Source organism: Homarus americanus, unplaced genomic scaffold, assembly GCF_018991925.1.
Source record: "Homarus americanus isolate GMGI-L3 unplaced genomic scaffold, GMGI_Hamer_2.0 scaffold32583, whole genome shotgun sequence".
NCBI lineage: Eukaryota > Metazoa > Arthropoda > Malacostraca > Decapoda > Nephropidae > Homarus > Homarus americanus.
This window is the reverse complement of record NW_024713129.1, coordinates 13,035,816-13,060,210: the sequence shown is the minus strand read 5'-3', so window position 1 is coordinate 13,060,210 and position 24,395 is coordinate 13,035,816. Positions and strand designations below refer to the sequence as shown.

Below are 24,395 nucleotides of genomic sequence, written 5' to 3'. Positions count from 1 at the left end.
CACACACACACACACACACACACACACACACACACACACGTTGTATTAAACAGAAGATGTATCACGTTACTGTACACCAAATCTATACCTTGAAGGGGGGGGTCAGGTTAGGTTAGGTTACTAGGGGGGAATAATCTTCAAGTGATCCTTTCCAATTCGTTATAACCATTTCAGTGTTATGGAGTTACGTGGCAGTAAGACCTCCCATCAACACCTGCTGTAGTTAAGTTAAGGTAGTCATTAAGTTAAGGTCGGCATTTGACCCCACACGCTATAAGGTACTCAGGTGAACGGGATCTATTAATTAACCTGTTTTTAGGCCGTGTGATAGCATTGTCTTCACTTATTTTAGGTTCATGATGACTACATATACAGGTGTGTCTGAGTGGTTGCCATGTTGTATCATCATTGGGTTTACCTGGAGATTAGTACTGACACACACACACACACACACACACACACACACACACACACACACAAAGGCGATATAAAGTGGTACAGTGCCTCGCCCAGTCTTTAACACAGGAATAACAAAACAAAGGATTTACCAAGGAGCATGACACCTAACATTATCCCACCCCAACCCAACCCTTCCCTAACCCAACCCCTTCCCTACCCAACCCTACCCCACCCCACCAACCATCCTCCCACCCTCAGTAAACATCAACTAGCGCTCACTGCTTCATATACACATACCCCCACCCTCCTCACACTCCAAATTGACGTGGAGGCCGGATACAGAGACGGATATAGACATGAAGCCGGATAGAGATATGAAAACCGGATACAGAGACAAATATAGCCGTGCAGCCGGATACAGTGATGGATATAAGCTTTAAACTAGTACATTATAAAATATATAAAAATATTACGGGCTTAGAGAGAGAGAGAGAGAGAGAGAGAGAGAGAGATGAAAGGTGTCACTGTATATCCAACCTAACCTAACCCAACCTTACTTGACCCAGCCTTAATAAACAAAAACTCTAGTATCACCATCAATCAATACAGTTTAACTCTAAGCTTAATCTCAGCTTAAAACGTCCATCTTAACTATTCACCCTTAACAACAACAATTGGTCCGGTTATCACTGTCCGGATGATACGATTTTCCTTCATAATTATATAACCAGACAAATTATACAACACAGAACTATAACTGAAACACAAAAGCAACACAAACTTTAAAACTTTCACCAATAATTATAAAACTTTCACCAAGATATGAAACTTTTACTACATATAGCTTCAACACTACATATAAACCTTACACAGTCATCGAAAATCAACACCACCTAAAATTTAAACGACAATATTATTAAAATTCTAGCCGGTATTTTCCAATGGTTCTGTATATTATAAAAACACAAACATGGTATTTTATTTTATTTCTTTAATTCCCGTGTTGGTATTTTTTTTAATTTGGTTGAAGGTAAAATATTATTCGGGTGTGATATCTCAGTAACTTTCAATCAAGGAGTTGAAAAAATAAATACCAATGACAAAAAATAAAGTATATCACAGCGAGAGAGAGAGAGAGAGAGAGAGAGAGAGAGAGGTTGCGTTAATACAAGCATCTCTGTGTAGGTGAAGTTTCTGGTGTTTGTTTACAATATGCGACCTTGACCTGGCTAGCGTTGGTGTAACACGTGGCATTGTTATTGTTGACACGTGACGCTGGTGTAACACGTGGTATTGTTATTGTTGACACGTGACGCTGGTGGGCATTGTTATTGTTGACACGTGACGCTGGTGGGCATTGTTATTGTTGACACGTGACGCTGGTGGGCATTGTTATTGTTGACACGTGACGCTGGTGGGCATTGTTATTGTTGACACGTAACGCTGGTGCATTGTTATTGCTGACACGTGACGCTGGTGGGCATTGTTATTGTTGACACGTGACGCTGGTGTAACACGTGGCATCCCTAATACAGAAGGGAGGTGGGGGTTGGGGAGGGGGGCAGTATACAAGACGCCATGCTGTCATTCTCGCCGATTACCGTGACCGCTTGAGTGACACACACACACACGCCAAGCTGTCACGAACACTCATCCGGAGACACATCTTGTATCAACACTAGTAAAGGTCACACTCACCCACCTACCCCACCCCACACACCCACCCACCCACACACACACACACACTGGCACCGGGTGATGAATGACGACACCACACGCAACACACATATCTAATGTTTAGGTGTGTAGCCAGTGGTGATGTTTAGTGCCAGTGGTGATGTTTACCACCCTGTAGTGCCAGTGGTGACGTGTAGTGCCAGTGGTGATGTACCCCTATAGTGCCAGTGGTGATGTTTAGTGCCAGTGGTGATGTTTACCACCCTGTAGTGCCAGTGGCGATGTAGTGCCAGTGGTGATGTTTACCCCCATAGTGCCAGTGGTGATGTTTAGTGCCAGTGGTGATGTTTGCCCCTGTAGTGCCAGTGGTGATGTTTATGCCAGTGGTGATGTTTACCCCTAGTGCCAGTGGTGATTTTAGTGCCAGTGGTGATGTTTCCCTGTAGCAGTGGTGATGTTTAGTGCCAGGTGATGTCCCAAGCCAACACAGTGGTGATGTTATGCCAGTGGTATGTTTAGCCAATGCCCAGTGCCAGTACAGTGCCAGTGGTGATGTTTACGCAATAAACAGTGCCAGTGGTGATGTTAGTGCCAGTGGTGATGTTACCCCCTGTAGTGCCAGTGGTGACGTGTAGTGCCAGTGGTGATGTTTACCCCTGTAGTGCCAGTGGTGATGTTTAGTGCCAGTGGTGATGTTTACCCTGTAGTGCCAGTGGTGACGTAGTGCCAGTGGATGTTATAGTGCCAGTGGTGAGAAGTGCCAGTGGTGATGTTTACCCCTGTAGTGCCAGTGGTGATTTAGTGCCAGTGGTGATGTTTACCCCCTGTAGTGCCAGTGGTGACGTAGTGCCAGTGGTGATGTTTAGTGCCAGTGGTGATGTTTACCCCCTTCGTGGTGATGTTTAGTGCCAGTGGTGATGTTTACCCCTGTAGTGCCAGTGGTGACGTGTAGCCAGTGGTGATGTTTAGTGCCAGTGGTGATGTTTACCCCCTGTAGTGCCAGTGGTGATGTTACCCCCTGTAGTGCCAGTGGTGACGTGTAGTGCCAGTGGTGATGTTTACCCCCTGTAGTACCAGTGGTGATGTTTACCCCTGTAGTGCCAGTGATGTTGTGGTGTATGTTACCCCTGTAGTGCAGTGAGTTTGCCAGTGGTGATACCATGGTGAGTTTGTGCCAGTGGTATGTTTACCCCTGTAGTGCCAGTGGTGATGTTTGGTGCCAGTGGTGATGTTTACCCCCCTGTAGTGCCAGTTGTAATGTTTAGTGCCTGTGATGATTATATGTAATACAATTATTAAGCCGAGTCTATTGTACGTCACGAAACACAGCGGAATAAGAATAATAAGATAGATGATGATGATAAGGGGGGGGAGGAGGCAGAGGAGGAGGGGTAGACACACGTCACCACCAGCAGGAGAGTCTACAGGTGAGAAATGGCTCCTCCATGACACATCACACCAGACGTCCACTATCTCTCACCTTCAGATAACGTTATCGTCACTATCACCGCCTACACCAACACCCTCCCTCACACACACTGCTCCTCTGTGCCAACAAACTTAACCTAACCTAATTACGGCTTGGTTATGGTGAGGTGGCCGAGTGGAAATACACCGCTCGCTTTCTGTCTTTAAAAAGCTAGTTCGATCCCAAAAGGTCCTGCCTACATTACGTCCTTAAGTACCAGAGTTTAAGCTCCACTGTGTACCGTAGCCACACCCTCCTCAAGCGGAACGCCAGGCCTATGGGTACCCACTTTCACGCTCTGGTAGACCACTCCGGCCCCACCACATTACCCACACTCCTTAGATGTTTTAGTGTTTAGTTCTGGAGACCGTGTTTGTGTTCACTGCCTCCCTCTCCCACGCCCATCAACAAAGTATCGCCCTTCACGGAGTCATCATGTGCGGAGACTTTATTTTTTTTTAGATTGCCCCCCGAGGGAGCTAGTTTATTGGGCACCCCCTTACATCCTGTGCAAGGTGAAGCGCAGAAGCGTTTACAGCGCCCATCTGGGAAGCATGCGGAGTTCATGCTTGCCTTTATGACTCGTGCATTAAGGGCGTAAAGCCTGACTGGTACTAAGTGACCCTCCCACCATGACCCCTGGGCCGAGTGTACTGGTCAGAGGCGCGCCACAGGTACAGTAGATCCTGGCGTCCTACATGGCGTCTTGAGGGAGTACAGCTATTAGGGACTCAGAGCCCAGTGAATGAACAGCAGAGGGGGAGTGTGTTCAGCCTCTCCCACTGCGCACTTCAACACTAACGCCCCCGCCCTCACACAACCACTTGAACACTCACCAGTTGTGCTGACCAACCATTAACAACCCCAGCGAGGTCATGCGTGCACACACAAGTAAAAATATAATAGCAAATTTCATCATCGACGAACACTTTCATCTTCATCAGTGTTGACATACAAGGAAATGTCTTTGTTGACACACAAGGAAAAGTTGTCAGAAGACGCCAAAAAAACTGGTCGGGTGCCACACGAGGAAAAGTCGTCAGAAATACACGAGGAAAAGTTGTGTAGTGTTTCAAAATCATGTTCAGGTGAGAGCCAAGTTGATGCGGCGAGACACGATAAACACCGCCACAGTTCCGGGAGGCAGATGAGCTCAGTGGCCGTCATACACGACGCCTCTTGCCACTTGGCCCAGATAATTATTTTTTGTCAGTCACCGCACGGACCAACATGAAGTGTTGAAAAATATTAAATAAAACAGAAAACCCAAGAAACAAAAATTAACACGAAAGACTTCAAAAGAGGATGAGGCAGTGCGGAACTAACCTGGCCGAATACTCCCTTCCCCAGCCGGAAAAAGGTAAATAAAGAATGACGTCACTGACTGAGAGGTAAATAGTGGAGCTGTTTCCTCTCCTTTGTTTAATCCATATTGCTGCGTCCCGCCACCCGCAGTAATGTGTCCCGCATCAAAGCCTCACCACCATTATTTTATTATTGTCCTGATAACAATGACGTGACCCAATTCTCTTTCAATATCGCGGCCAAAATACTGCTGTATCAGGACGAACGATAGGGGCAAGTGACGTCAACACACACACATTACACTCTACTTGGGCGATATATTCAAGAGTTTGGCAGATTTCCAAGAAAGTGGAGGAAACGTCAGGTCAGCCCCCTCCACGACGGTCGACCTCCACACACACACACACACCACTTTCATCTGCAGCTCAAGAGGTGTCGCGTTTACTTAATACCAAAGGTTTTACGTGGGTTATTGGAACGGTTTGGTGTGTAGTGAGTCTCTGGCCTTCCTTCCTTCCTGGTTATGAGGGCAGCATAATACAGGCTGTGAGTTACGGCCCCCAACACCAACGCTACTACCACTACACCACCACTACTACACCATCACTACCGCCACCACCACCAACGCTACCACCACCCACCACTACACCACCAATGCTACTACCACCAATGCTACTACCACCACCACCACCACTACCACCACCAACGTAACTACCACCACCACTACCACCAACGTTACCACCACCACCAGCAGCAGGAGGAGCAGTCTTGGGGGATGTGCAGTAGCAGAGATCCTCACCACACGCCACCACACCCCTTGGTCTCTCTCTCTGGTACTGTAAACACGTAGCTACACAGACGCCATCACGCCACCGCCACCACCACCACCACCCATCTATACACCACCCACCCACAACCACCTATCAACAACAAACCACCCACCCACATCGACCCATCCACAACCACCCATCCACAACCACCCAACCACCCACCCACCCTCAACAACTAGGGAGCGGACAGCCCCCTCAATACAGGTCCATGAAGCGCCTTAAATGTAAACCCACCGTCATCTTTAACGCTGCCTGGCTGACCACTAGTTGATTCCAGCGACTAGTAGCACATTTTACACAGGTACGACTCTTAGTTGTACCACTACTGTACGACTATAATACCTGGGAGCCTGGTTCATCTCAAGGTAGAGGTGCGTTGAGAATAACCGATACACACACACACACAGTATCCCTCTCTATCTCTGTCTATCAATGTATTTATCTACGTTTCATATCCCGTACCTGTCTATTTACCGTCTCTGTTATCTTCACCACACCGTCTAGAAATACTGTGATGAAGTATAGATGCCTAAACCCAAGGAGGAAGTCTACCCATTAATCACAAAGTGGAACAAAATGAACCAAATCTTTCCCACCCACCCGCCCACGTAACCCACCCACGTACCCACCCAGCCTGAATACTTGATAACTTTGATAGTGAGTGAGTTAGTGTCAGTCTTCCTTCCTTCCTTCCTCCTTCGTCTCGTCTCTTGTTCCTCCCACAGACACACCTACGTCACTCTCTGTCATGGCCTCACATATAACACCTCCACACCCTCCATTACCATTACACTCACACTTACCCTCTCGGTCAACTTTCATTCTGATATTTTCCCCAAGTGTTTTTGAAGTGTCTTAAGTGTTGATCTGGTTAAAGTATGTTTCCTTTTTTTTACCTAACCTAACCTAACCTAACCTACTCCATTCACGGAGGAGTCTCACCGGGCGACTTCCTCCTCCTCCTCCTCCTCTAACTAGTGACCTCCTCCTCCAAATTCCGACCTCCTCCTCCAACTCGCGACCTCCTCCTCCAAATCTCGACCTCCTCCTCCAGCTCCCTCCCTCTCTATATATTACTCCTCACAGCACTGCACCACCCTTGCTAAACATAGACCCTCGAACACCAAGATTTCACCAACCAATTCCAGTCCTTTCTTTCCTTCCTTCCCTTCCCCTCCCTTCCCATCCCTTCCCTTCCTCAGTTCAATTTAATATTACAATGAGATTGGCCCTTTTCACCCAGAGGCATTGCCATCTCAACTATTCTATACAAACTATTCCCACCACCACAACTAACACCACTACTACCACCACCACTACCATCATCACCATTACTGTCACCACCAGTAGTAGGGCAGGGGCGGCGGCGGCCTGGTGAAGAAGTCTGGTGAAACAAGCTCGGGTCTTGACCTAACACACACACACACACCCAACAGTCCTCCTCATGTCACTCTCACACCCACTCACCAGATGCTAGTTACTCTGCCGCCATCTGAAGGCGTCTTTGTTTACTATTAAACCAAAAGAAGTCGCCCCCCCCCCCTTTTTCTCTAAGTTACGTCACCTCCCCCAGCAGAAGAGCCAGAAATAAGTGCCTCCTTCAGTTCCTTTACCCCCTCTAGTGGTGGCAGTGATGGTGGTAGTGTTGGCAGTGATGGCTGGTGGTAGTGTTGTGGTAATGATGGTGGTGGTGGTGGTGGTAATGGCTGTGGTTGTGGTAGTAGTGGTTGTGATGGTGGTGGTAGGGCTCCCCAATACGGCAGCTTTAAACAGGACTGACTGCACCACCATGCAGGGCGTCACTACACCCCCCCGACACACTAACCCACTTCTCATAACACCACACCCACTACACACACAATAACATCATCACATCTCCCACCACACACTATAAACACACACACACACTTAACCGGGGAAATTAACCATTCATGCAACACATAAGCATGGTATTAATAGCAACAGGACGCAGACACTGTTCCCAGGGCCAACTTTACTAAGAGTGATGCAATGAATCAACTCAACGCCATAGGTCACAAAAGGTCACATTCACACTTGTTCCCGGTGCCATGTGTCACAGTGGTCTACAACATGGCTGCTATATACCTCCCGTGTGTCACAGTGGTCTACAACATGGCTGCCGTGAGGGAATCATTCATAAACACCAACTCTATACCTGTCACCTCACCTCACTCAGAGTCATCACTTCCTGGACGCCACTTCCTACACACATTCTTCTCAATCTCTCTCTCTCTCACCAGACCAAGGACGTGTCAGGGCAAATCTCTTATGATAAACCCTGAGGTATCGAGTCACTCTTCCGCTAAGAATCCCCGCCCCCCATTCATCCTGGCAAAATATATTGAGAAGAATTTGGTTAGGTTAGGTTGAGAGAAGAGAGAGAGAGAGAGAGAGAGAGAGAGAGAGAGAGAGAGAGAGAGAGAGAGAGAGAGAGAGAGAGAGAGAGACTTGCCTGTGATTCTTAAAAGGTTCCTAAGTTTAAAAAATTACCCCGTAAATAACTGATGATTCTTAAGAGGTCCTGGAAAATGGCTGCTAATTTTTTTCAACAGTTCGTAAATCGAGATATTCCCTTAAGCCTTAAGTTCAAATATTTCCAATAACTTTAAGTGTATGATTGGGTTAGGTTAGGGTTAGGTTAGGTTTAGGTTTAGGTTAGGTTAGGTTAGGTTAGGTTAGGTTAGGGTTAGGTTTAGGTAAGGTTTGAGTTGGGAGGTTTCATATTTAACGAACCTCCGTTATATGGAGGTGTCACAGCTACCAATCTCGATATAACGGACTAAGCCAATCAAGTCCGTTAACTAGAGGTGTGACAGGAGGAACCTTTTTCTGAACATCTGGTCCAAGACAAGACAGTCGTGGGGAGGTGAGCGACCTGGGAGAATGGCTACCTGCTGTTGGTAAGATGGGAGAGGGGTGAGGGGGGAGAGGGGGTGATGGGGAGAGGGGGGGTGATGGGGGAGAGGGGGGTGATGGGGAGAGGGGGTGATGGGGAGAGGGGATGGGGAGAGGGGTGATGGGGAGTATGGTGATGGGAGTATGGGTGATGGGGAGAGGGGGTGATGGGGAGAGGAGATGGGGGAGAGGGGGTTGGGGAGAGGGGTTGGGGAGAGGGGGTTGGGGAGAGGGGGTTGGGGAGAGGGGTGATGAGAAGGGGGGTTGGGAGGTGATGGGAGAAGGGTTGGGGGAGAGGGGATGGGGAGAGGGGTGATGGGGAGAGGTGATGGGGGAGAGAACAGTACTAAGAAGACTGAGGGGAGAGGGGAAGAAAGGAAGGAAGAGAAGGGTGAGGGAGAGAAAGAGGAGGGGAGAAATGTGGAAGGAAAGGGAGGGAAAGACATAAGGGGAAGGGTGAGGTGGTATCTAACCTAACCAAATTAAGAGCACAAGGTCTATAACGACGTAGGTATAACAAGAAACAGCTACAGAGTTAAGAAAAAGTATTACAGGTGTACAGAGACTTTTGTATCACCCTGTACAGTCCACGTCACACCCCACACCATTCCTTCACGGTACAGAAAGTCAAATAAAAAGATCAATATTGTTAAAATTCACTACGCAATGTTATTTATTTATTTTATTCATATATTTATCATGTGGGCAGCAGCGGTGGTGCAGAGTGGACACAATATTCGTCTCCCGTCCTTAAGGTTCATTGGATCGATCCCATGTCACCCCCAGTCAAGCCAATGGTAAGTTAGATACCTAATTTACCGTTGGGAAGTGAGGTTAGGTTAGGTTAGGTCGAGTGTAGTGCCAGCCGTGATGCCCAACTGTGTATCGAAGGCTTAGTGTAATTGTTTTATCGTCATCATTACGGTATTCAAATGATGATGATGATACTACTAATAATATTCTCTACCTACTAATAAGCTATCAGTCAGCACATCTTCTGTCACCTCTCCTCCCCTCCCCCCTCATAACACCGCAACAATGAGGAGACAACCCCCCAGTCTCCACCACCACCAGCAGTAGCCAGGGTAAGAACTCCTCCCGAGGGGGCAGCAGGTGTAAAGCACTGTTGTTCTTAAGTCGGACACTGTAAATCCTTCTTCAGTCACTGCAGCTGCAATGCGGTGGGGTGCAGTGATTGTTGTGCCCCCATGTCACACAAGCACTGCACACACACGCACGCACACACACACACACACACACACACACACACACACACGATAAAAAATACGACATACTGTATTTCAGGGTTAAATTTCACATATAATTATTTCATATTCAGATACAATACATACATACTGTACATATAATCTACACACTTATAGCACTACATGAAGAAAACACAGTGTAAGATAACGTTACTTTGTACAGTAGAGTGTATTTACAAAAAGTTTTGGTGTGTGTGTAACTTCCACTAGTAAACACAAACATCAAGGGACTTTGTAAACACCGTGTACTGTACAAGAGGTTCTGAATGTTTGTTATGATGGAACTAGTGCTTGTGTGGTGACTGTTGGTGATAATGGTGGTGACTGTTGGTGATAATGGTGGTGACTGTTGGTGATAATGGTGGTGACTGTTGGTGATAATGGTGGTGACTGTTGGTGATATGGTGACTTGGTAGATAATGGTGACTGTTGGTGATAATGGTGGTGACTGTTGGTGATAATGATGGTGACTGTTGGTGATAATGGTGACTGTTGGTGATAATGGTGGTGACTGTTAAGATAATGGTGGTGACTGTTGGTGATAATGGTGGTGACTGTTGGTGATAATGGTGGTGACTGTTGGTGGTGAATGGCCTATTAATAAGGACATTCATAACATTAAGACCAGAGCTTGTGTGACAATGGTGGTGAGAGCTACACTGAGAGGGGGTTAAGAGGTTGGTCAAGGTCCTGGTACTGAGGTAAGTGACTCAGTGTTGATGAGATGAGGTCGGACACACACACACACACACACACACACACACACACACACACACACACACACACACAGGTACTTCAAAAAGTGATGGTCTTCTTGGGGGGATGGGGGTCGGCCTCTGCACTGGTGGTGGGGATGGGCCTGAAGGCGGGGTCGTCGAGGCACTTGGCGGGGTCGGTCGAGGGGCCTCTTGGCAGTTTCTCCGGGTCGCTCAGGCACGTGTAACTGCACCTCCCCTGTGGTCAGCTCTACGTGCAGCGTGTGTGTCGACCCGTCCACACACTCCAGCGGGTCACTTGAGGGGAACTGTTCACTTACGTACACCTCGGCCGTAGCCGGGCACACAGGGCACCGCCCGCATGTCTCGTCCAGAACACCAACCCGCACACCACACCCACACGCGTGGCCCACCCCACCTACAGCACCCACCAGCACCTCCTCGTCCCCCTCCTCCTGCCGAGGCGCTGGCCACTCCTCGCTGGCATCTTGCTGGGGGTTCCCCTGAGTCTCATGAAAGGCACTTGGGTAGTAATCGCTGGACCCACTCTGGTTGTCGCCGAGTGAGTCCAGCGTGTGTGTCGGCGTGCAGGCGTCAGTGGGCGTCAACGTCTCTGATGAGGCTAAGCTTGCTGGCTTTATGATGACTTCAGGTGCCGCCTCCCACACTCTCGAACTCGCTAAGGTCGGGGAGAACAGCCGCTCTGGGCCAGCCCTCGCCGCCACTAGCCCGCCCTCCAGATCCTTTACTGGTATTACTGCCGCAGCTGTTCCGTCTGAGCTTGGCACCGTGTCTAACACCAGCTGTTGAGCAAAGGTCGTCCCCGTCGTCCCGTGGGAACAAAACATTGTGTGCGCTACTGGACAGGTGGCGGTCACTCTTAGGCTTCACCCCCGTCATCTGGTGACCACTTTCCCGCTTACGTTTAACGGAGGGTTCGGGCGACTCTCCCAAATACTTTTTCTTCCCATCAGATGCAACGTCTCCGTCAGGTGAGGCGCGCTGGTGCCTGCGGGTGGTGAGGGGCGAGCCACTCTGGGGAGGGCCTCTATGCAACACGGAAGACGACGATAGAGCGGAGGAACCATCGCGGCCAGAGGGAGCGGTCCTCCGACCCGCGTCATCACCGGCAGAGTCCTTCCCCCTGTGAGGTAGCTGGTTGTTGTGGAGGTCGTCCTTAGAGGTGTGAGGGTTCACCTCATTATGGGACGGTTTCACACCATGGCGGGGGTCAGTCAACCCCCGGCATACCCGAGAGCTGTCCTACATGCCCTGCACTCCTGTACACCACCACACCCGCCACCGTTTCTCAACACTCTCCGTTCTCCTCCACTCTAACAAATTTATCAACCTATTGTATCACCAGGTATTATGCTCGCTACACTTGTTCTATTATGCCGCCCCGCTCTTCAGTCTCTACTACGGGAATAAAGCGCACTGATAAGGCCTAAGTGCCGGCAGCCACCCGGCGCTGCTATAATGTGAGGCGCTGGCGAGCAACTGTAGCACGCGTCCCTTCCCTCCCCGCACGCCACCACTACTGGAGGAGCGCTGCCGCTGTGAGCCGAGAGGGCGCCTGCACCCGCTTCCCTCCTCCTCCTCCTCCACCACCGCCCTCTTCCCACCAATAACAACACAGCCGTCATCGTCGTTCAAAAGTACCGCTCACATTGTTCTCAGTCACCAACCTACTCCAAGCACTTGACTGGCTCACAGCACCAGACAGTGTCACTTGTAGCGCGACGTACGTTCAACTACACACAGTAACTATCCTGCAGGGACGGAGATAGACCATCCCACCCAACCACCCACCCCCTGCCTCCGTCTTTGCCCTGACGTCACGCCTCAATCAATTATTCTTTCCCCAAATATATGTCGGTATCCAATACAACGTTTCCGCATTTCAAACCCTACCTCTCTCCCATCTCCCTTCCTCGCCCCCATCTCTTCCTCGTCCCCCATCTCCTTCCTCGTCCCCATCTCTCTTCCTCGTCCCCACCTCTCGCCCCATCTCTCCTCGCCCCCCATCTCCCCCTTCCTCGCCCCACCTCCCTCTTCCTCGCCCCCCATCTCTTCCTCGCCCCCAAATCTCCCTCAACCACCACCATCACCTTAACTGTAGTTCATTTATCAATACCAATGCCACTTGTATAGGAATCTGACCCCAAGGAAAACTGACCCTTGAATCACTTCTCCATGAGGGTCAAAATACTATACTCCACCACCGATATTACCTACACGATAAAAAGGTCTCCCCGTTAAGTGTAAGGTATAAAGTGTTGGCAGGTGATGGTGGTAGTGGTGGCAGGTGGTGGTGGTAGTAGCAATGTTGGCAGGTAGTGGTAGTAGTGTTGGCAGGTGATGCTAGTAGTGTTGGCAGGTGATGGTAGTAGTGTTGGCAGGTGATGGTAGTTGTGTTGGCAGGTGATGGTAGTAGTGTTGGCAGGTGATGGTAGTTGTGTTGGCAGGTGATGGTAGTAGTGTTGGCAGGTGATGGTAGTTGTGTTGGCAGGTGGTGATAATGACAAAGTGAAAAATCTATTACAATCTCGCCAGTTTAACACCAGGTGAAGATTGGTGTTAATTAGGAGACACAAACTCACCTGGTGGGCAGTAGTGTGTGTGTGTGTGTGTAGTAGAGAGTGCGGTAGATATTAGAGTGCGTGCCTGAACAAACGTAATCCCACTACCACACGCACGCGCTAAGATAAACAAGGCTCACGGTACCTAATTTGTGAAAGACCTTGACTGTGTGTGTGTGTGTGTGTGCTGGAGGTTCACAACTCTCATGGAATAGACACAGTGTAAACAACAGGAACATCTCATGTTTTTATTCTTGGATGTAATACAAGGTTGACATACATACATACATACATACATACATACATACATACATACATATATACATACATACATTTGAAACAAGGTCACCAAAGAAATAATTGTATACATTATCAGACATAAAATACGTTTTTGAAGGATTAATGACTTTAACCTAGCCAGTATACAAAGGTGCCACAGGTAACACGCTTAACTAACCTACAATCACAAAGGTAAGGTTAGGTTAGGTTAGGTTATGGTGGCAACATCATGACAACAACACCATCTTAACACCACCAGCACCTTGATAAAAACAACACCGTGACAACAAGGACAACACCACTACCACCACCTTGACAACAATAACAACACCGTGACAACAAGGACAACACCACTACCACCACCTTGACAACAATAACAACACCGTGACAACAAGGACACCACCACTACCACCACCTTGACAACAATAACAACAGGAGACAGGACAACAACCACTACCACCACTTTGACAACAATAACAACACCGTGACAACAAGGACAACACCACTACCACCACCTTGACAACAATAACAACACCGTGACAACAAGGACAACACCACTACCACCACCTTGACAACAATAACAACACCGTGACAACAAGGACAACACCACTACCACCACCTTGACAACAATAACAACACCGTGACAAGGACAACACCACTACCACCACCTTGACAACAATAACAACACCGTGACAACAGTAACAGTACCCACACCCTCCCAACATCTCCTCCTCCCCAACACCACAAGACAATGCCTCCTGACAGCTGCTATTGACTCACCCACAACTAAAAATAACCACAACAACAATAATCATATATCTATACAACCACCACAATATTCACTACTAGATCACCACTCATTACCAGTCACTACCACCATCAGCCACCAACACTACCACCATCACTATCAACCACCACCACTAACCTTCACTACCACCATCAACCACCACCACTACCACTATCAACACCACCACCATCAGCCACCACCACTACCACCATCAGCTACCACCATCAACCACCACCACTACCACCACCATCAAAACCACTGCCACCATCAACCACCACCATCACCATCAACCACCACCACTACCACCATCACCAAAACCACTACCACCATCAACCACCACCACTACCACCATCACCAAAAACCACTACCACCATCAACCACCACCACTACCACCATCACCACAACTGCCTGGTAATTCTGGCACTCATCAGACTGGGGCGACACACACCCACAACACCTGGGGTATTTTTACACACAGAATCACGCAGCTTTCCTAACACACCTGTTACTTTTGTAGCTTTACACACCTGCTACACCACACGCCTGCTACACCACACATCTGCCCCCACACACCTGCTACACCACACATCTGCTGCCCCACACGCCGGCTACACCACACACCATCTGCCCCACACACCCACATGACTGCTCCCCACACACCTGCTACACCACACATCTGCTGCCTCACACCTGCTACATCACACATCTCCTGCCTCACACACCTGCTACACCACACATCTACCGCCTCACACACCTGCTCACCACACATCTGCTGCCCTCACACACCTGCTACACCACACATCTGCTGCCCACACCTGCTACATCACACACATCTGCTGCCTCACACACCACACCACACACACCTACTGCCCCCACACACCTGCTACACCACACACCTACTGCCCCACACACCTGCTACACACACACATCTGCTGCCTCACACACCTGCTACACCACACACCTGCCTCACACACCCACACCACACATCTGCTGCCCCACACACCTGCTACACCACACATCTGCTTGCTCACACACCTGCTACACCACACATCTGCTGCCTCACACCTGCTACATCACACATCTGCTGCCTCACACACCTGCTACACCACACACCTGCTACACCACACACCTGCTACACCACACATCTGCCCCCACACCTGCTACACCACACATTTACTGCCCCACACACCTACTACATGACTGCTCCCCACACACCTGCTACACCACACATCACACTGCCTCACACACCTGCTACACCACACCTTTCTGCCCCACACACCTGCTACACCACACATCTGCTGCCTCCACACACCAGCTACATAACACATCTACTGCCTCACACACCTGCTACACCACACACTTACTGCCTCACACACACCTACACCACATCTGCTGCCTCACACACCTGCTACATCACACATCACTGCCTCACACACCTGCTACACCACACATCTACTGCCTCACACACACCCACACACCACACACCCACTGCCTCACACACCTGCTACACCACACACCTCTACTGCCCCACACACCTGCTACACCACACATCTGCTCCCACACACCTGCTACACACATCTACTGCCCCACACACCTGCTACACCACACATCTACTGCCTCACACACCTGCTACACCACACACCTACTGCCTCACACACCTGCTACACCACACACTTACTGTCTCACACACACCTGCTACTTGAGCCTGAGAGCCATTCTATCCTGTTAATCACATGATGGACCTCTACCTCGCCTCATCACTAGAATCAACTACGTATACATATAATTCACAGGTAACTTCATTCACTCTTAATTGTCTTATCTATATATTTAGTTCTTATCTTCGCCAGCCTCAACTGTCCCCCCCCCCTCTCTCCCTCCCTCCCTAGCGACAAGATACAGGATTTATCACACACACACACACACACACACACACACACACACACACACACACACACACACACACACACACACACACACACACACACACACACACACACACACACACACACACACACACACACACACACACACACACACACACACACACACACACACACACACAGTCCTACAAGGCGGTAACTTTTAACATTATCTTCCCCCCGAGTTTGTCCATCTGTCGTCCGTCATTAGGTCTACCAACTCGTGGTTACCTAGCAACAGGTAAATGGACTCAACAGTAAAGGTCATACAGAGCGTTAGGAGAGGTGTATAGCAGCAGCCTGACCTTCACACACCACCTGGCTCAGCCCACCTTAGTGTGGGTCTTAAAGGCTTCTCACAAAACTTAACACAAAGACATCAAATACTCTGGTTAGGTTAGGTTAGACGAGGCAACACGTCACCAGGGCCGCCACAACTCACCACCATCCCCCCCACCACCTACACCACTACCCCCTACCACCCACACCACAACCCCCACACCACAAAACCCCACCACCACCACAACCCCCCACCACCACCACCACCCCCACCACAACCCCCACCACCACCACCCACCGCCAAAGCCCCACCACCAGCCCCACCCACCACCACCACCACAACCCCCCCACCACCACCACCATTCCCGACCACCACATCCCCCCCCACCACCACCACTACCCCCACCACCACCAACCACATCCCCCCCACCACCACCACAACCCACCACCACCACCAAAACACACGACCACCACATCCCCCACCACCCCCCCGCCACCACACCACAACCCCCACCACAACCCCCCACTACCACCACCCACCACCACCAAAACCACCACCACCACAGCCCACCACCACACCACTGCCCCCCACCACCACACACCCCCCCCACCACCACCACCACCCCCACAACCCACCACCACCAAAACCACACAACCCACCACCACTACCCCCACCACAGCCTCTCGGACTTCACATCACAACCTTTTGACAATATCCCACCACCCTCTCAGGACGTCAGGCAACATCCCCTACAAGTTATTTCCCTGACCTTGTAATTATTTCCCCTTACACGTCAGGGAAACTATAGATAGTCCTGCTGTCCGTTGGTCCTGAGCCACACACACACACACACACACACACACACACACAACACTATACACCACTAGCAACCCACTTACATCAGCATCATCACTACTACTACCACCACACACACACCACCACCACTATTACACACAACTACCACAATCACTACCACCAACCACCGGATGTTCAGTTATCTACCCATTAGACGCCCTCCCCTTACCACACACACACACACGTCAAGAGCCAGTGTTGATAAGTAAAACAGTCGGTGTCCGGTAAAGTAGTGTCCGGTATAACACTGTCCCCTATACCAGTGCCCGGTACACCAGTGTCCAGTCTAGTATTAACCGACCATGACCACCAAATCCACAAAGTGTTTTACGGTAAGAAATTTTTTTCATAACTGGAGAGGCCAGAACACAACTAACTAACTGACTGACTTTCCTTCTAAAACGGACAATAACATCCAAAATGGCGTCAAAATTACACCGTGACTCTACCTTGGCACCAATGACAACACCAATGGAACACTATTACCAATACAAGTAACTCTCCATTGTAAGTAAAACATTCCGGAGTTTTCACACCTAATATTGATAACGTATCTCATCAAAAAAAATTGCAACTACTTTTTTGTTTTCTTTTTTTTCAATATATATATATATTTGATAAAAGCACAAAAGTTCAATGGACAAAAAGGGAGAGGGAAGAAGAGTAGGAGAGGATAGGGAAGAAGGAGAGAGGCAGAAGGATAGGAGGAGAGGAGAAGAGGGGAGGAAAGAAGAGGAGAAGAGGGGAGGAAAGAAGAGGAGGAGAGGGTAAGGGAAAGATAAGGGAGAAAAGGAGAAGAAGAAAGGATGAAGGAGAAAGGACGATAAAGGTGAAGAGGGAAAGGAGAAGACAAAGAGGGAAGAGGAGGCAGAGAAAAGGAGAAAGGAGATGACGTGGAAGAGTAATAAGAGGTTGAAGGTCATGTCTGCCGTCATCAACCCTCTCACCCTCCACTTTCTCTCGCCCTCCCTCACCTTCTCTCGCCCCCCCCTCACCTTCTCTCCCCCTCCCTCTCCCTCCCTATCTATATACCTCACCTCTCACCGTCACCCACACGCACCTTGACTCAATAACTCAAATCTGACTTCATAAATACCACGCGATGACGAACAGGTTGACGTCACTTACAAATATGTGTGTGTGTGTGTGTGTGTGTGTGTGTGTGTGTGTGTGTGTGTGTGTGTGTATGTATGTAATGACAATATGTATGTGTGTGTGTGTGTGTGTGTGTGTGTGTTGGCCAATCCCACAGACATATGTCATAATTAGACCCTTAATCTCTAGAGGTTGCCCTGCCGAGTCCTCACACTCAGCCATGACAGATTAATGATTTGTGACTTTGTACTGCGTATATATATATATATATATATATATATATATATATATATATATATATATATATATATATATATATATAGGAGTGATGAAGATGCATACTAATCACCCTCACACTAATTACCCTCATACTAATCACCCTCACACTAATTCTGGAGGCATCTGTACAATACACATTATCCCGGAGAGTACTTCAGCAGTCAATATCTACCACTATCCCGCCCTGTTACAAATAATACAGTGTAACTACAGTACATACCATTACAGTATATAGTTAGTACACATAACAGCTGGTAATAACTACGGCTGGTAATGGACAATGAGTGAAATTACTAAAAGTTCCGAGCGAGCTGTTACCGGCTGGAGGCAGGTGGGGGGGGAGGGGGGGACGGGAGGGGGGACGGGAGGGGGAGGGGGCGATCGATATAGGATGGCCCAGAGGTGCAATCGTAATCTCCTCCCCCCTCGCGCCCTTACCCTCCCTCATTGATCCCCTCCTCCTCCTCCCTCCCCTCTCCTACTCCTCCCCTCCCCACCCCTCCCACCCGCAAATTCTTGTTAAAAAATGGAGCAATTTGGAGGAGGTTAAAAGAGGAGAGTCAGGATAATAAATAGGTAGATATATGTAATAAATGACTGTATGTTGGTTAGGTTAGGTTAGGTTACCCGGTGGACCAAAGCCAGGTTGAGGGGGGGGGGGGGACCAGGTCAAGGTGAAGTGTGACCTTGTAGCACTGCGGCATGACCCAGGCTAATGACGACACCATATACAATACACTATACACATTGATGCATATACCTGTACTACACCTGTTATTACGATCATTAATTAATATTTAGGTTCTGTATGAAGAAAATAACACACACACTAAATTATCCACTACATGACCTTAAATAAAGAATATATTTTACCTGTCATGAATAAAAGTAATTACTACCTTTACTGACACGTATAAATGAATAAAAAAAAATACTTAACATAACCTGACCAGAACACTTCACTAACTCACAAATAAATAAACCCAATTATACACTATATCCTTTTCGGCAATCCTCTATAATCAAGACAGTAATTGATAAGTAAATCCAATTATACATTTTAATAAATCATCGTCTATAATTAAGTCTCATAAATTAATAAAAAAAATCAATTATATTTTCTAAATAAAAAAATCATTACAATGCACCGTGTTTCTGCAGGTTGTCATGGTAACGCCTACGTGTACCAGAGTTGGCTGTTAATGAGCACGTAACAGCAGTGAGTCTACAGGGGGTGTGGAAGTGTGAGTCTGGTGAGTCTACAGGGGGTGTGGAAGTGTGAGTCTGGTGAGTCTACAGGGGGTGTGGAAGTGTGAGTCTGGTGAGTCTACAGGGGGTGTGGAAGTGTGAGTGTGGTGAGTCTACAGGGAATAATGTAGTATTGGTGAGTCTACAGGAGTAATTATGTGGTGTAGGAGGAGGAGGTACTCGTAACGGGAGAAGGAAGGAAGGAAGGAAGGAAGGACAGTGGGATGGAAGAATCGATGGAAGGAAAGGAGGGAGGGACGGGAGGAGACAACCAAACAGACACACAGAGAAAGAAGGAAAGGACACACGGACGAAAGGATAGAAAGGAAGAAGCAGGAACCCAATCTCAAATTCCCCCCACCCTCCTCTCCTCCTATCCATTTGGGTCACACAGACAAAAACCCAAACACCCGTGAGGCCATTACATTCTCACGTCAGTTCCGGTAACATCAAAGACTATTTACAGTTTCTGCCCGAGTTCCCTCAAGACCGCTGAAGCTTGGTACTTGAGGCTGATACGAAAAGACCTTTACCCCCCCTAAGACTGGATCCAACCCCATGATTTAAAGACTATATGGTGTTCGAAGCCCCCTAAGACTGAATCCAACCCCATGATTTTAAAAAAAAAGATGATTCGAAGCTTCGTAACAAAAGGGTAAACCAGACGTCATCGAAGATCGAATAGATCAGTCAGACCATAACCTCTCCCTCCTTCTTCTTCTTCTTCTTCAGGTAGAGGCTTGAGGTCTTGGCATATGTGGCTCCATCACCAACCTACCCCCCCTCCCTTCCTCCCCTCACCACTTCAACACTCGACAGTTTAAGCCATGTAAATTTCAACAAGAGGGACCCTGTCTGGCCTCCGGTGAATGGCTGAACCAATTTGTGAGAGCGAAGGTAATGATGCTTGAACCACTGTTGAAACAGAGTGGCACAACGACACGAGCGGGGGGCACACACACACACACACACACACACACACACACACACACACACACACACACACACACACACACACACACACACACACACACACACACACACACACACACACACACTCGCCTTTAACCCCCATAACACTGACACGGTAGAGAGGTTCCACAAGTATTACTTTTTAACACCGACAAGGTAGAAATTATTACTTTTTTAACACCGCCACACAACATAATTATCTCTTATTTAGCAGTAATTATCCTCGGTAACCTGAGTCAGGCACCAACTCTCACTGCCTAACTTTAACAGCAAAGACCATGACCTGACCTGACTTGACCTGAACGACCTAATTTAACTTTAACAGCAAAGACTCTTGACCTGACCTGACCTGAACTGACCAACCTAACCTAACTTTAACAGCAAAGACCCTGACCTGACTTGAATGACCTAACCTAACTTTAACAGCAGTGACCCTGACCTGACCTGAACGACCTAACCTAACTTTAACAGCAAAGACTCTGACTTGACCTGAAGGACTTAACCAAACTTTAACAACAATGATCCTGACCTGACATCTGGTGGTATAAACCTACAACAGGACCTTTGGCCAGACACACAGAAGAGGATTAGTGTATATCATTCTTATATGAATCACGAAAGTAAAGATACATAGTTGCCTGTTTATGTGTCACGAAAAATAAGACACATTACACTATTATATTTTTATGCACCACGAAAGATAACACACAAGACACTATAACCTTCTATGCACCACGAAAGATAACACACAAGACACTATAACCTTCTATGCACCACGAAAGATAACACACAAGACACTATAACCTTCTATGCACCACGAAAGATAACACACGGGACACTATAACCTTCTATGCACCACGAAAGATAACACACAAGACACTATAACCTTTTATGCACCACGAAAGATAACACACAAGACACTATAACCTTCTATGCACCACGAAAGATAACACACAAGACACTATAACCTTCTATGCACCACGAAAGATAACACACAAGACACTATAACCTTCTATGCACCACGAAAGATAACACACAAGACACTATAACCTTCTATGCACCACGAAAGATAACACACAAGACACTATAACCTTCTATGCACCACGAAAGATAACACACAAGACACTATAACCTTCTATGCACCACGAAAGATAACACACAAGACACTATAACCTTCTATGCACCACGAAAGATAACACACAAGACACTATAACCTTCTATGCACCACGAAAGATAACACACAAGACACTATAACCTTCTATGCACCACGAAAGATAACACACAAGACACTATAACCTTCTATGCACCACGAAAGATAACACACGGGACACTATAACCTTCTATGCACCACGAAAGATAACACACAAGACACTATAACCTTCTATGCACCACGAAAGATAAGATACATGATACTATTAGCTTCTCCTATGTGTCACGGGAGCAATGATACATAATTAGCTTTTCTCAGGTAACACGGAAGGCAGAAAATTCACCTGAGTCATGCCTTCACAACAGGAGAGAGGACAAGTACAGTGTATAATCATCAGACTTAATAATGTCAGGGTGCGGGAGGTGAAGTATGAGAGAGAGAGAGAGAGAATCAACAATATTCTATGCTAATAAACTTCAGAACAAGAAGAGGAAGAGAAGCATGAAAGAGGAAAAAGAGGAATAAAGATAAAACAGGACGAAGAAGATGAAGTGGAGGAGGAAATCGACGAGGAAGAGCAAGGGGGAGAGGGAGGGAGGGAGGGGGGAGGAGGAGGGGGCGAGAGAATGAAGAAACCAACGAAGAACAAGAATGAAAAGTTAGTCACCACCACCAAACCTAACCTAACCTAACCAACCCATCACCAAGACACACAGCACAGGGGTCACACTCACATGGTCCTCATAACGCCCGCGCCGCCGCCTTGGCCAGCATAAAGTACTCACCTGAGGATAAACAAACAATTATTTACATACCTATAATAAACAGAATATATATATATATATATATATATATATATATATATATATATATATATATATATATATATATATATATATATATATATATATATATAGAGTACGTGTTATAGAGGAGAGTGGTATGGTATTTAATGGTCTGTGTGATCATACATGTGGTATTTTTGGATGTATAATAATAATAATAATAATAACAATAATAACAATAATAATAATAATAATAATAATAACACGAACAACAATAATAATAACAAGAACAACAATAATACCACTACTAATAATAACAACAATAACAAAAACAACAAACATAAATAACTCACAACAATAACCCACTAACACGAAAAGAAAAAAAACTATGTCATGTCTTGTAAGCATCAACGGGAGTCTTGTCAAGGTAAAAATCCTGGTTGTAAAAAATAAAAATAAAAATTGCAGCTCAGGTAAAACTCATAATCCACATCACGCAGCAGCACACACACACACACACACACACACACACACACACACACACACACACACAGGTAGAAAAACAGAGCCAAACAGACAGCAACAGAGAGAGACAAGATTGCTAGTTTAAATTAACTTAGGTTAATTAGGTTAAGTTCAGATAGGTTAATTTTATGTTCAGAGAGAGGAGGGAAGGGTGGGGATGGGGGGGGGAGCAATCTTCATCTGTGAGAAAAACAACAAAGTCAATGACCACAACACGATGTAAAAGTGAACTGTGTGTGTGTGTGTGTGTGTGTGTGTTTTGCTTGATGATACAGACACACAATCAGACACGTCAACACAACACACACAGCCATGATGAATGACAGTCACCAACCCATTCTCTATCATGATGGAGGAGGGGGAAGAGGGAGGGGACGAAGAGGGAGAGGAGGGAGAGGAGGAGGAGGAGGAAAAAAAGGAAGCGATAAAAGAGGAGAAGAAGAAGATAGAAAGCAAGCAAGTAACTATAATTCAAAGATTCTAAAGAACGCGTCAAAACATAGTTAAAAATTCAACAGAGTAAATCGACCCACCTACCCACCCAACCATGATCACCTGAGCTTAACCTGTATGGAGGGGTGAGGGGTTAATTGACTCCTATCATACAGGTGAGAGAGAGAGAGAGAGAACTGGTGGGTTAAAAAGGGTGATATGGGCTAGTGGGTTAAAGGGTGGGATGGGCTGGTGGGTTAAAGGGTGAGGGTGGCAGGTGGGTTTTGGTGGACAGGTGAGGGATATAATCCTTTTACACCTGACGTCCATCGAAGGTCCCCCAAAAGATGATCTCTGACTTATCTGCAACATTATGCATACAAGCTGACGTGTTGGGAGGCAGCGTGTTGTCCAGATATCAGGAAGGGATTTGTGTGTGTGTGTGTGTGTGTGTCTATGTTAGTATGTGAGTGTATTGACATGTGAATGAGTTAGTGTAGATGTATGTGTGAATGTGCTAGTGTGCGTGCGTATGTATGTATGTATGTATGTATGTATGTATGTATGTATGTATGTATGTATGTATGTATGTATGTACGAGTATGAGTGTGAGAGTATACTATTGATC

General features: G+C 47.3%; 1 protein-coding gene across 2 annotated transcripts in view; it reads right to left on the bottom strand.

Annotated features, from left to right (window-relative positions):
- The window catches only part of LOC121867461 (hippocampus abundant transcript 1 protein-like), a 133,263-nt gene that overhangs the window by 57,106 nt on the left and 51,762 nt on the right, over window positions 1-24,395 (bottom strand). The window contains exon 2 of one of the 2 annotated variants that reach the window (XM_042367373.1): window positions 22,760-22,810. The exons of the other annotated variant lie outside the window; for it this stretch is intronic. Within the exon in view, the coding sequence (XP_042223307.1) occupies window positions 22,760-22,810 (51 nt within the window). The remainder of the gene's footprint in view (window positions 1-22,759; window positions 22,811-24,395) is intronic. 2 annotated transcript variants of the gene reach the window in all.